General features: G+C 36.4%; 2 protein-coding genes across 2 annotated transcripts; both read right to left on the reverse strand.

Annotated features, from left to right (window-relative positions):
• Nucleotides 1-5,747: 5,747 nt before the first annotated feature.
• Nucleotides 5,748-6,149, reverse strand: LOC145660727 (uncharacterized). The gene has a single exon (XM_081726155.1). The coding sequence runs from the start codon at nucleotides 6,147-6,149 to the stop codon at nucleotides 5,748-5,750; it is 402 nt and encodes a 133-aa protein (XP_081582281.1).
• Nucleotides 6,150-9,327: 3,178 nt separating this feature from the next.
• Nucleotides 9,328-9,741, reverse strand: LOC145660781 (uncharacterized). Its single transcript, XM_081726206.1, has one exon. It carries the CDS (start codon nucleotides 9,739-9,741, stop codon nucleotides 9,328-9,330), a length of 414 nt encoding a protein of 137 aa, XP_081582332.1.
• Nucleotides 9,742-11,521: the final 1,780 nt, after the last annotated feature.

Genomic DNA, 11,521 nt, shown 5'->3' on the forward strand with positions numbered 1-11,521 from the left:
CAGCTGTAGATGACTGAACACCTGGTAAAGTTCGCCTAACAAACATGCAAAGTTGTGAACAGCATTCACAACACCAAAAACTTTTTCAGAAACAAGATCAATTCGATGTGTCATGCAGTGTGCGCTAATTAGGCACGGGTTGACATTTCTTCTAATTTGAGCAGCAACACCTTCGTTTCTCCCAGTAAACACTGCATCCCCGTCCGAACTAAATCCAACCAGTTTTTCTTTGCCGTATCTATGCCATCTTCGGAAAATGTTTGAATAATTTTCTCTTTAAGGGATTTTTCATCGGCATTTTCTACAGGCACTAATTTATAAAAACGACAACAAGGTTTATTTTCTTCGTCCACATATGTTCATATAACAGCAAGTGCTTATCCGCAAACTTGTTTGTAGGTTCGTCCACTGAAATTGAAGAACAATCTGTTTGTTTGAGAAATTTTACCAATTTTGCATGCAACTTGTACGCTAGAGAATAAAGGTCTTCATCTCGTCAACAACCGAAAAAGTTAAACACCTGATCCTTTTACAAATAAACTACGTTTTTTAAAACAGCATGCATTTAAAATTATTGTTTGTCTGAAAATTTTCTTTATAGACCTACTTATATTTTCCTATTAAGGTGTCCCCCCTTACAGATTTTGGTGAGGGGGAAAAGTAAGTGTAAAATTCTTGGTGGGGGGAAATCCCTCCCCCCCGGGATTTCGCACCCTGAATAGCAGCAATACAAAATATCAATATCAATATTGAATATTGCTTTTTGTAGTTTCAATCAAATCAAAAGGTCAGGTAACCGGGGATAACCAGCCGTCTTACGCATCCTTTTGCATTGTTTGCTTAATATATGGCCAAACATGTCTTGAGGATGTGATCTGTGGCACCTTTTACGTGCTGCGAGCAGTGGCGGTTTTAGCGGGTAGGCCGGGTAGGCGGTTTTAGCGGGTAGGCCGGGTAGGCGGTTTTAGCGGGTAGGCCTACCCAAAAATGTTGAAAAATATATAAACACTAAAAGATACAATAAAGAGTACATATGTTTTCCATTTTTATATTAATGGTAAACAATTATTTAATAAACAGCATCAACCACTACTGTAAAATTAATTTCCTATTGTCATTAATCAATCAAATATGCATATGTATTCATACACGAGGAAGCGGGCCTACCCAAAATTAAAATTCTAAAGCCGTCCCTGACTGCTAGCATTAGCATGTTGGAGGTGAACTACTGGAAAACTGAATAAAATTTTGTTGTGAAGTGACTTGATACTAGACCGAAGTAAGTTTGTTTTATCTTCGTTTCAGTTACAATGTCAAACGACTTTCTTACAATTGAGTCAATCAGTTTTCCATTTCTCTGCGGGTATTTTTTTTTTAATTTAAATCACATTCATTTTTACTGAAATAGATGTGAATAACACTGTTAATAACAGAACCGTATCTAGTCATTTTTCCGAGAAGAACAATTAGAATAACTTCTAAAATTTATGATAAAACTTAAAGAAATATGCTTTTTACAGAATCTGTTACAATTAGTCTACTAAAGAAAAATTATCTTGAAGAAATCCTTCCATGGACATATTACTTTCGACAAGATAAATTTTCAAGCAAAGCACGCAACGCAAGATTGAATGGGAATCAAACTTTGCACGACTATGATCGTCACAACGTTTGATCAATCGATTGCCAACGATTTTATCTCGACATCACACCAAGCATGAGGAAATCGACGCTAATTGGCTCTGGCTGAGGAAGGAATTCCAATGCAATCGTTGGTTGCATCAATGAATTTTAAAGTTTATAAAGGAAATGCTAATTAAAAAGATGATAATAGTATACGACATTAATGCAAGATTGCACACACATCCCTCCAGGATTTTTGAACACCCCCTGAATTCAAAATTGTAGATAAATTACTGCACATGAGAAAAGGCATTATCGCTTGAGAAAAGCCAATACCACATGAGAAAAATTAATACACAATTATCTACATACAGGTGGAATCATAAAGTAAGCCAAGGAAGAAGAAGAACTGCAGTTTGTCAAGTTAAGGGCCCATATTTATAGAAAAATGTTTCTAAATATCTTGTTCTGTATTTGTGTTAAAATCTGTGGGACATTTCACAATAGGTCCCAATTGACGTAAATAACGAAGTTGTATCTTCTACAACTGTCTTTTGTTGCGAGAACTTTGTTTTCAGTATAATAAATTATTTTATTTTCGAAATAAATGAGCTTCAACAAAAGAGCCGGTTTTAGAATCAAATGTTAATAAATAGCATAATTATTTAATATACATAAAACGTAAACATTGCACAATGTATCGGTTTGTGTTTTCATTAAACAAGAAAATGTCTTCTGCAGTGTACTTTTAATATTTCTCACTTTGTAACTTTTGAATACATTTCGTAATTGGCTTCGAGCTCATATGTGGACACAAATTTCAGTAAAAATCATAAAAAGGGGGAAGATGACAAAATGATTTAAACTTTTTAAAATATATATTTTAAGCTAAGATTTGTTCTAATCCCTAACATAAGGTAATTACACTTGGGAGGAAGGGGGCGTAAGAAAAAACATCTTTGCCCCGGGCGCTATATTTTGTAGATCCGGCCCTGGTGGGAGTTGCAAGTAACAAGAAATCCAAGCAATTTGACAGTTAATTGTAAGAATGTACTTACTTTTTCTCTCCCTTCATTTTCAAATGTGTAGGAAATGAAAACAGCAAGTGAGGAGGAAATTCTCCTCATCCCCCTGCAAATCCCGGACAGAAGAAAATATGAACTGCACTTCAAAATATTTGTAGTGGAGCTAAATGCGAATATTCCATTAATAGACCTACACATTACGTGTTTTCCTCCATGTAAATACAAGTATTTGTTGAATAATAATAATAGACTACTTTCCATCCATTTTTGCTTTTATAAATATTCATTCTTTCTTGTTAAATTAAACAACAAACTACTATTTATACATGAATATAAATTTAACTTTAAATAGTGTTAGAAATACAGCTAAGGAAGTTCTTTAAAAATAAGTAGATTTGGTAGTTTCTTTTGTTTAATTCAATAAGGAAAATAAAATTCTAACTATAATTTTAAACATTTTATGATACATTAAATGTTATTTTTGTTACTAGTTTATCGGGTCTACCCTACTTGTGGGATTACGCTTCGCTACTGGCAGTGGACGACCGAAGAAGCGTATGATTTCTAGTGCTTCCGCTCAACCTTGAAGCATGAAGGCGGCTCTGTAATGATGCTTATTGGTCGCGTCACTGCATGAAAGATTGTGTCGCCATTTTAAGGTAACTGTATTCTATGGCCCAGAAGTTCTTTCCGAGCAATGATACCTTATTCCAGGGCCACAATGCGAAAATTGACATAGCCGGAGGTGTTACGGCGTAATTTTAACATCAGGGTGAATTTGACACCTTTACTGTCGAGCCCAACCCCATAACTTGAACATTATTGAAGACAAGGGAATTTTTACACTCCCATTGCACCCTCCCTGTGATGGGCGATATTCCCCCTGGAAAAACAGGTCGATATCCCCCAAGGGGGTGTACAATTTTATGTTATTACTATTACCGGTGCCAATAAGTGTAAAATATAGCCCATTAAATAATCTCTTGGTGATATTTTCTGGTAGCTGGCACATAACTCAACACACTAAATATTACCTTCAATAGCTTCAATCTAAATATTAGCTTTGATTTTATATTTTTAATTCCCTACTCATGAAATTTTGTGAAGTATTGCGCTCAAAGAACTGCTTGAGAATCATATAAACAATCCATGTTAGATTTGAAATCTGATACCAGAACAATATCAAAGCTGGTCACTATAATCAGTAAAATAAAGGTGATTAGGTAACTCCAAACGAGCAATAGAAAACTGAAAACCTATTCGTGATAAGCAGGCGCCCTGATGATAGCGCACGGAGGCTGTTCGGTCAAGTTCAGCATTGAAAACTGCTCTTGTTTCATTCACTCGATAACAGAGCTTGAAACAAGAAATGGTGGTGTGAGAGCATCAGTCTGTCAAATGAATGGGCAGAATAATTTGTAAAAAGCACTGTCTTTGTTAGTCCTTGTGTTTTTATATTCATCTAGAGAACTTTCAGAAAAACGCAAGAAAACATGACAAAAGTAAAGCCCATTATGTGCTCGGAACAGTCCTCATTGCAAAGTGACAGTGTTGCTACTCAAGTCCATCAGCAGTTTAACATTCAGTGTGAAGGTATCTTGGTAGTAACTAAAGATCTATTCAAAATCGCATATTTCCTATTTCCGAAGAAATACCACATACATCCAAATGGAGACCCCTAGTTAGTGCAGTGGCATCACTAGACCATTAAGGAATAATAAAACAGCATATAAGAAACTCAGCAGAGAATGTACATCACTTGTCAGATTATTCTATTACTTCTACTCTGGAATCTTTAGGTATTGCTACCACTGAATCTACAAAACTAAAGTTCTTTAGAATTAGTAAATTCTCGCTCATGTCAAACGAGTATTTGTATACGTTACATAGAGGCTTGCAAAGTGAAGGAGACCTTCGTTTGTACTGTTCCAGTTCAGTCTACTTTAGGAAGAATGCATCAAAGAGACAATTATTCAAGAAATACATAAAGTAGGGCTTAGTACTGCAAAACTGACTGCTGTGGCTTTTGATGGTGCTTCAAATGTCCTCGGTAAAAAATCTGGAGTTCTGGCACGTCTCGAAGAAGATTCATCTATATTAATTTTCCTTCATTGCAAAAACCATCTTTCGCAACTGACTTTGATAAGAGCATGTGGAACTTCAAAAGATATTAAAAAGGTTGTAAATGTAGTGAGTAAAGCATTTCATGGAAGTCACAAGCGGCTGAACGTTCTGCAGGAAGTAGAATCTTCAATAGACACTACTTCTCACAAATTGGTGCAATCTGCTTCCACTAAAGGACTTTCATATGAAGGTAGTATTTCTGTGGTGATCAAACATTATGCTGCAATATACATTGTGTTAAAGCATATCTGTGTTGATGCAGGAGACATGTAATCAGATGCTGGTGGACTATTGCTGGAACTAAGACAGTTATCGACAACTTTTACACTAGTACTCTTAAACACATTTTGTAGCCACTTGCAAAGCTAACAAAAGCCTGCAAATGTCAAGTGGAAATGATATGGTTACAGCACTGAAGTTAGTAGAAGGGTGTCATTGCACATTTGGAGGGCATCCTTTTGAAGAAATTTCAGAACGTGCTGAAAGTGTTGTAGAAAAGGCAAAACCTCAGGGTGTCAGAATGGAAGAAAACTTGAAACCTCAAGAACTCAAGGCTCTTCTCTCCAGTTACAAATGAAAAATTATTAGCAACATGAAGGAAAGGCTTGGTGGTTCTCCCAAACAGCTGTCTCACTTCTATGATGTGCTTAAAAACACCCCCGACTCACCTGATTTAATTGAAGTGGCCAGCATTTCTAATGTTAATAAATCTGAGCTCGAACTAGAGTATAATATTTACAAAAGAAATAAGAATTGAAGCTTTCTTGGCGGCGAATATTATAGAGATGTTCTCGGGATATCAGCCAGGTGAAGTCTGACGATAGAGCCGACGTTTTAAGAACTGCAGACGTTCTCGTCTTCAGGGCGATTATACTGAGACCAGTTCGTGAGTACTATATATGAGAGAGGAAAGTGGTGGGATTAAGAATCCGTCTCTGATTGGATGGTCTATAGTTTGACGCTAATTGGTCGTATTCATATGTGCTTTATGACTGGTATCCATGCCTGGCTGAGTTGAAATCCTGTATCCCTGTTGATATTGTTGGGTTCTTGTTGTATGGCAAGAGATTCTTTAATTATCCTATCCCAGTGGGTTGAGCTCTTTGAAATAATTTTAGTGTCTGAAAATAAAATTATGTGTCCTTCCGTTATACTGTGTTCTGCCAGGGCTGATTTCTCTGAATAAAACAGCTTGATGTATCTCTCATGCTCCTTGCATCGATGTGCTATTGTTTGTCCTATGTAAGCTTTCCCGCATTCGCAGGGAATGCAGTATACTCCTGGTGTTTTAAGATCCAAATCGTCTTTAACTGGACGGAGTAGTTTTCTGATATTTGATGGCCGTCTGTGCATGGTTTTGATGTTCTCTCTCTTCATGATTCTTGCAATTTTTCCAGATAGTTTACCAGTGTAGGGCAGGACTGCGATGTTGACTGGATCTTCAGATTCTGTGGTAGTCTTTTTACTGGAAAAGGTCCTTTTTAGGACCAATCGAATGTCATCTTCCTTGTATCCAGTGATGAAAATTTTCCGATTAATAAAAACATACTCCACTTATTCCTACATCGTTGTATAGCCGTGATGTGAGGTGGATAATTTTCTTCTATACTTTTCCGGAAAATTTTCCGTTCTTAACATATCAGTGATCAAGTAACAATTTCTCAGTATTCATAAATTGGTTAAATTCGTGTATAGAAATGTTAAAAATTCAAAGATTGTTTAAAGAATCTGAAAATTTTCATGGCTTAGACAATTTTCAGTACTATGTAGGGACAAGTTGAGTTGAGTTGAATTTCAGTTTAGCGTCCCTTTCAGCAGCGAGGCCATGTGAGACGTGGACCTACTGATTAACGTGGAATCCGAACCACATGAGCTATGTAGGGACAAGTGAAACAATTTTTCATTAATCGAAGAATTGTCTGTCCTGTACAGTGATGAAAATTTTCCGGAAAAATTTGAAACGGAAAATTTTCCGATTCATAAAAACATACTCCACTTATTTCTACATCGTTGTTTAGCCGTGATGTGAGGTGGAAAATTTTCTTCTATATTTTTCCGGAAAATTTTCCGTTTTTAACAAATATCAGTGATCAAGTAACAGTTCCTCAGTATTCAAAAAATTGATTGAAATCATGTATAGAAATGTTAAAAAAGTGAAAGATCGTTTAAAGAATCTGGAAATTTTCTTGGATCAGACAATTTTCAGTACTATGTAGGATCAAGTGAAAATTTTTCATGAATCGAAGAATTGTCTGTCCTGTACAATGATGAAAATTTTCCGGAAAAATTTGAAACGGAAAATTTTCCGATTCATAAAAACATACTCCACTTATTTCTACATCGTTGTTTAGCCGTGATGTGAGGTGGAAAATTTTCTTCTATATTTTTCCGAAAAATTTTCCGTTCTTAACAAATATCAGTGATCAAGTAACAGTTCCTCAGTATGCATAAAATTGATTTAAAATGTTGAAAAGTGAAAGATCGTTTAAAGAATCTGAAAATTTTCATGGTTCACACAATTTTCACTACTATGTAGGAACAAGTGAAAATGTTTCATAAATCGAAATATTTTGTGTCTTGTATGAAGAAATTGAAGAACTTTTTATCAGTCGGAAAATTTTCATTGTTTTGAAGCAAAAAGCAAAACAACTTTTTGTGAATCGGAAAGTTTTATTGCTCTGTAGAAACAAACGTAAGGAATTTTCATGAATCGGAAAATTTTCATCACGATGTAGAAACAAGTGAAAACACTTTTCATAATCCGGACAGTTTTGGATATTATGTATAGTGATTTTAAGTGGAAAATTTTGCACTATATTTAACTGCACATTGAGATATGCAATTCCTGTAGAGGAAAATTAGACAGCAACAAATTATAATTTTCCAGTTAGATTTCGGGAACCAGAAAATTTTCTAATATTTCAAGTTGGTAAGAAAAATTTACATAATGTTTTCTCTCTCTCTATTATATCTACTTATTTATACATGTTGCAGAATGTAAATCTATAAAAGTAGTAAAGCTATGAGAAAACCGTCTTATGCGTCTTAAACTGACGAAATCAAATATTGTAAGATCAAAGGTGGATTCTGAGGAAAGAACGCATTGAATTTTTTGAAACATTCTTGAAATGACGAATCGTTAGATTTTCACTTCATGAAATTTTTAAGACAATATTTATTACCAATAAATATTACGGCTAAACAACGATATAGGAATAAGAGGAGTATGTTATGAATCGGAAAACATTCATGACTTTTAATAAATTGAAATTTTAAATAATAGAATGTGATATTTGTACTCTACGAACTTATATTCTCTGCACTTTGCATACACACACACACACACACACACAGAGAGAGAGAGAGAGAGAGAGAGAGAGAGAGAGAAGTTGAATTGAGTTGATTTTGAGTTTAACGTCCCTTTCAGCAGCGAGACTATATAAGACGGGACCAACTGATTAACGTGAAATCCGAACTACATGAGCTCCCGCTGGAAATCGAAGCCAGGACTTCCATGCCAAAGGCGCGTACGCTAACCGCTTAGCAACGAAGGAGCTCGCAGATGAAGAGAGAGAGAGAGAAAAACACTGTGTAAAAGTTACTTCGCAACTTGAAATATTAGAAAATTTTCCGGTTCCCGAAAGCTAATTGGAAAGTTATAATTTGTTGCTGACTAACTTTCCTCTACAGAAATTCAATTTTGTAGCTGAATGTTCAGTTAAATATAGTGGAAAGTTTTCCACCTAACATCCGTATACATAATATTCAAAATTGTCCGGCTTATGAAGTTTCTTTCATTTGTTTCTACATCGTGATGAAAATTTTCCGAGCTATGAAAATTCCTTTCACTTGTTTCTACAGAGCAATAAAACTTTCCGATTCACAAAAAAGTTGTTTTACTTTTTGCTTAAAAATTATGAAAATTTTCCGACTCATAAAAGGTTCTTCAATTTTTCCGTATAAGACAGAAAATATTTCGATTCATGAGAAATTGTTTAACTTGTTCCTACATACTACTGAAAATTGTCTGAGCCACGAAAATTTTCAGATTCTTTAAACGATCTTTCCCTTTTTACATTTCTGTACATGAATTCGCCAATTTTATGATTGCTGAGGAATTGTTACTTGATTACTGACATTTTTTTAGAACGGAAAATTTTCCACCTCACATCACTACTTGTATCCATTCTGAAGTAGTCTTCTTGAGATGTACATACAAGATCACTGGAGAAGCTTTCTTGGTCCGAGATGGGTTTTGCTCTAAGTGCAAGCGTGCTGACAACTGTATTGCGCTGTGATTTATGGTGGAAACTGTTTCCATCAAGATAAAGATCGGTGTGGGTAGGTTTTCTGTAAACACTATGGCCCAGACTTCCATCAGGCTTGCAACGAATGAGGATGTCTAAAAATGGTATGCAGCCTTCTGTTTCTATTTCAATTGTAAACTTGTTGCTGTGTTGATTGCTGAGAAATTCAAAGAACGATTGCAGTGCAATTCTCCCATGAGGCCAGATGCCAAAGGTACCATCAACATACCTATAGAAACACGATGGCTTTAATGGGCTGTTTCTAGTGCTTTCTGCTCGAAGGTTTCCATGAAAAAGTTTGCCATTGCTGGTGAGAGAGGTGGCCCCATGGCAACGCCGTCCGTTTGTTCATAGTACTGTCCGTCGAAGAGGAAATATGTGAAAGTTAATGTGATCTTGAATAAATCAACAATCTCCGGCGGGAAGTGAACACTGAGTAAATTTAACGTGTCTTGTACTGGAACTCTGGTAAACAGACAGACCACATCAAAACTGACAAGGATGTCGTCTGGAGAAATGCGTATCGTCTTCAATATTTCCAAGAATTCATATGAGTTCTTGACGTGGTGTTCACACTGTCCTACTAGCGGTTGAAGAAGAGAGGTGAGGTACTTAGCCAGAGTGTAAGTTGGGCTTCCAATCGCACTGACAATGGGTCTCATTGGAATTTCAATCTTGTGTATTTTCGGCAGTCCATACAATCTCGGTGGTTGGCAATTATGTGGCGTGATTTTCTTGCGTATTTCTTCTGGTACGTTGGTTTTCTTCAGAAGCGTAGTAATTCTACGTTCAATACTGGAGGTGGGAATACTCAAGAAGGATCCCAGGATGGCAAAGCGTATACTGACGCCAAGGTTTGCTGTGCATTTTGGAGGAATGGAAGTTCATCGTGCATTACGAGCTGCTGCAGCCAGACATAATGATCAACTTGGACCAGACTGTCGACAACTACCAATATAAAAGAAACAGCCGGGACTGGTCAACAGAAACAGTGTTTATACCATGCTGACAACGCCAGGCGCCGCATCATCTTTAACGACTTGTCAGAAATTAAGAGAACATAAATGGCAAGTTTTAACGCATACTCTGTACACAACCCGGATCTGGCACCGTCAGACCATAACTTGTTTTGATCTCAGGGGAACTCGTTGAATGGTATTAAGTCAATGACGAAAACATTTTCAAATTTAGTCACTATAATATTTTATCTATCTGTTGGTAATATTGTACTTGTTCGTGGTTTTGTAGTGTCTGTTGTGTATAAGATCTTCAAATTTAGTATGCTAAAAATAAGAGAAAAACCAGCATCAGAACAGAACGAGCTTATTGAAAATTCAGTGTTGCCAGCAGTAGACAAAGAACGCTACTCCATCATTAACAACAAAAGGAAGGAAAAAAGCACTCGCACTCAAAAATGCCTAAGCACTACAAATACAATCTCGTTGTGTGTGTTTCTTTCTATAAATAATAATATATTATGTTAATGAAAGATAATACAAACGCGCCTACAGAGGAAAAATAAGGTAATCCTTTTTATAGAATTCAATATCGAGTTTATATCTCAGTGCAACTAGTTCCTTCATCTCTATTTCTTGCTTTCCTTCTACATCTGTTAATTTTTTTTAACTTGTTTTCACTTTCGATGATAAGGAACTTGTTTGTAAAAAAAGACAAGACTAGTTTTCACGTCAAAACTGTGATAACTAAATGGAACAGGTGTTTGCTACTGATCGAGAATTAGTTCTGATATTTAACAACAATCAAGCAATTCATGCTGGGATTTGTTTCACCATTTGCTTTAGCACTGTTTATGTGACCTTAAACATGATTTATGAATGTAGTATTCGAATAGAAGGTCAGCTTGGTAAATTTTACCATCACCATGAAGTGTTTCCAACAAGAAATATTTATTTTAATATACGAGGGTGATTCAGAAAGTAATGCCTCCAAGTCCACTACTTGGCCAATAGTACAGCACACATTCTGAACTGTTTATCATTAATGCACTGTTGTTTAAACTGTAGAATGTCATTTTTTCACCTTCCTCTCTCTTCTCATTCCAAAGTAATGAAGCAACACATGGCATCCAGTGATGTCCGGTTGAAACGGCGGACTGTCATTGAATTTCTGACTGCGGAAAGTTTGTGCCCAGGAACATTCATCGCCGGTGACGAGTCGTGGATACACTATTACGACCCGGAAACGAAGCGTCACTCGATGGAGCACCACCACACGTCTATCCTCCGCCAAAAAAATTCAAAGTTGTCCCATTTGCTGGCAAAGTGTTGTTGACATTCTGCCTCAGCCTGCCTATAGTCCGGATCTTGTGGCCTGGGACTTTCGGCTCTTCACCAAACTTAAGGATCACCTTAAGGGCCAACGATACAGTTGTAATGCAGAGGTGGAATGATGTCGCTAGCAGCCATCACAATTCTTAGCCGA

Source organism: Thermobia domestica, chromosome 1 (genome assembly GCF_964235325.1).
Source record: "Thermobia domestica chromosome 1, izTheDome1.hap1.1, whole genome shotgun sequence".
NCBI lineage: Eukaryota > Metazoa > Arthropoda > Insecta > Zygentoma > Lepismatidae > Thermobia > Thermobia domestica.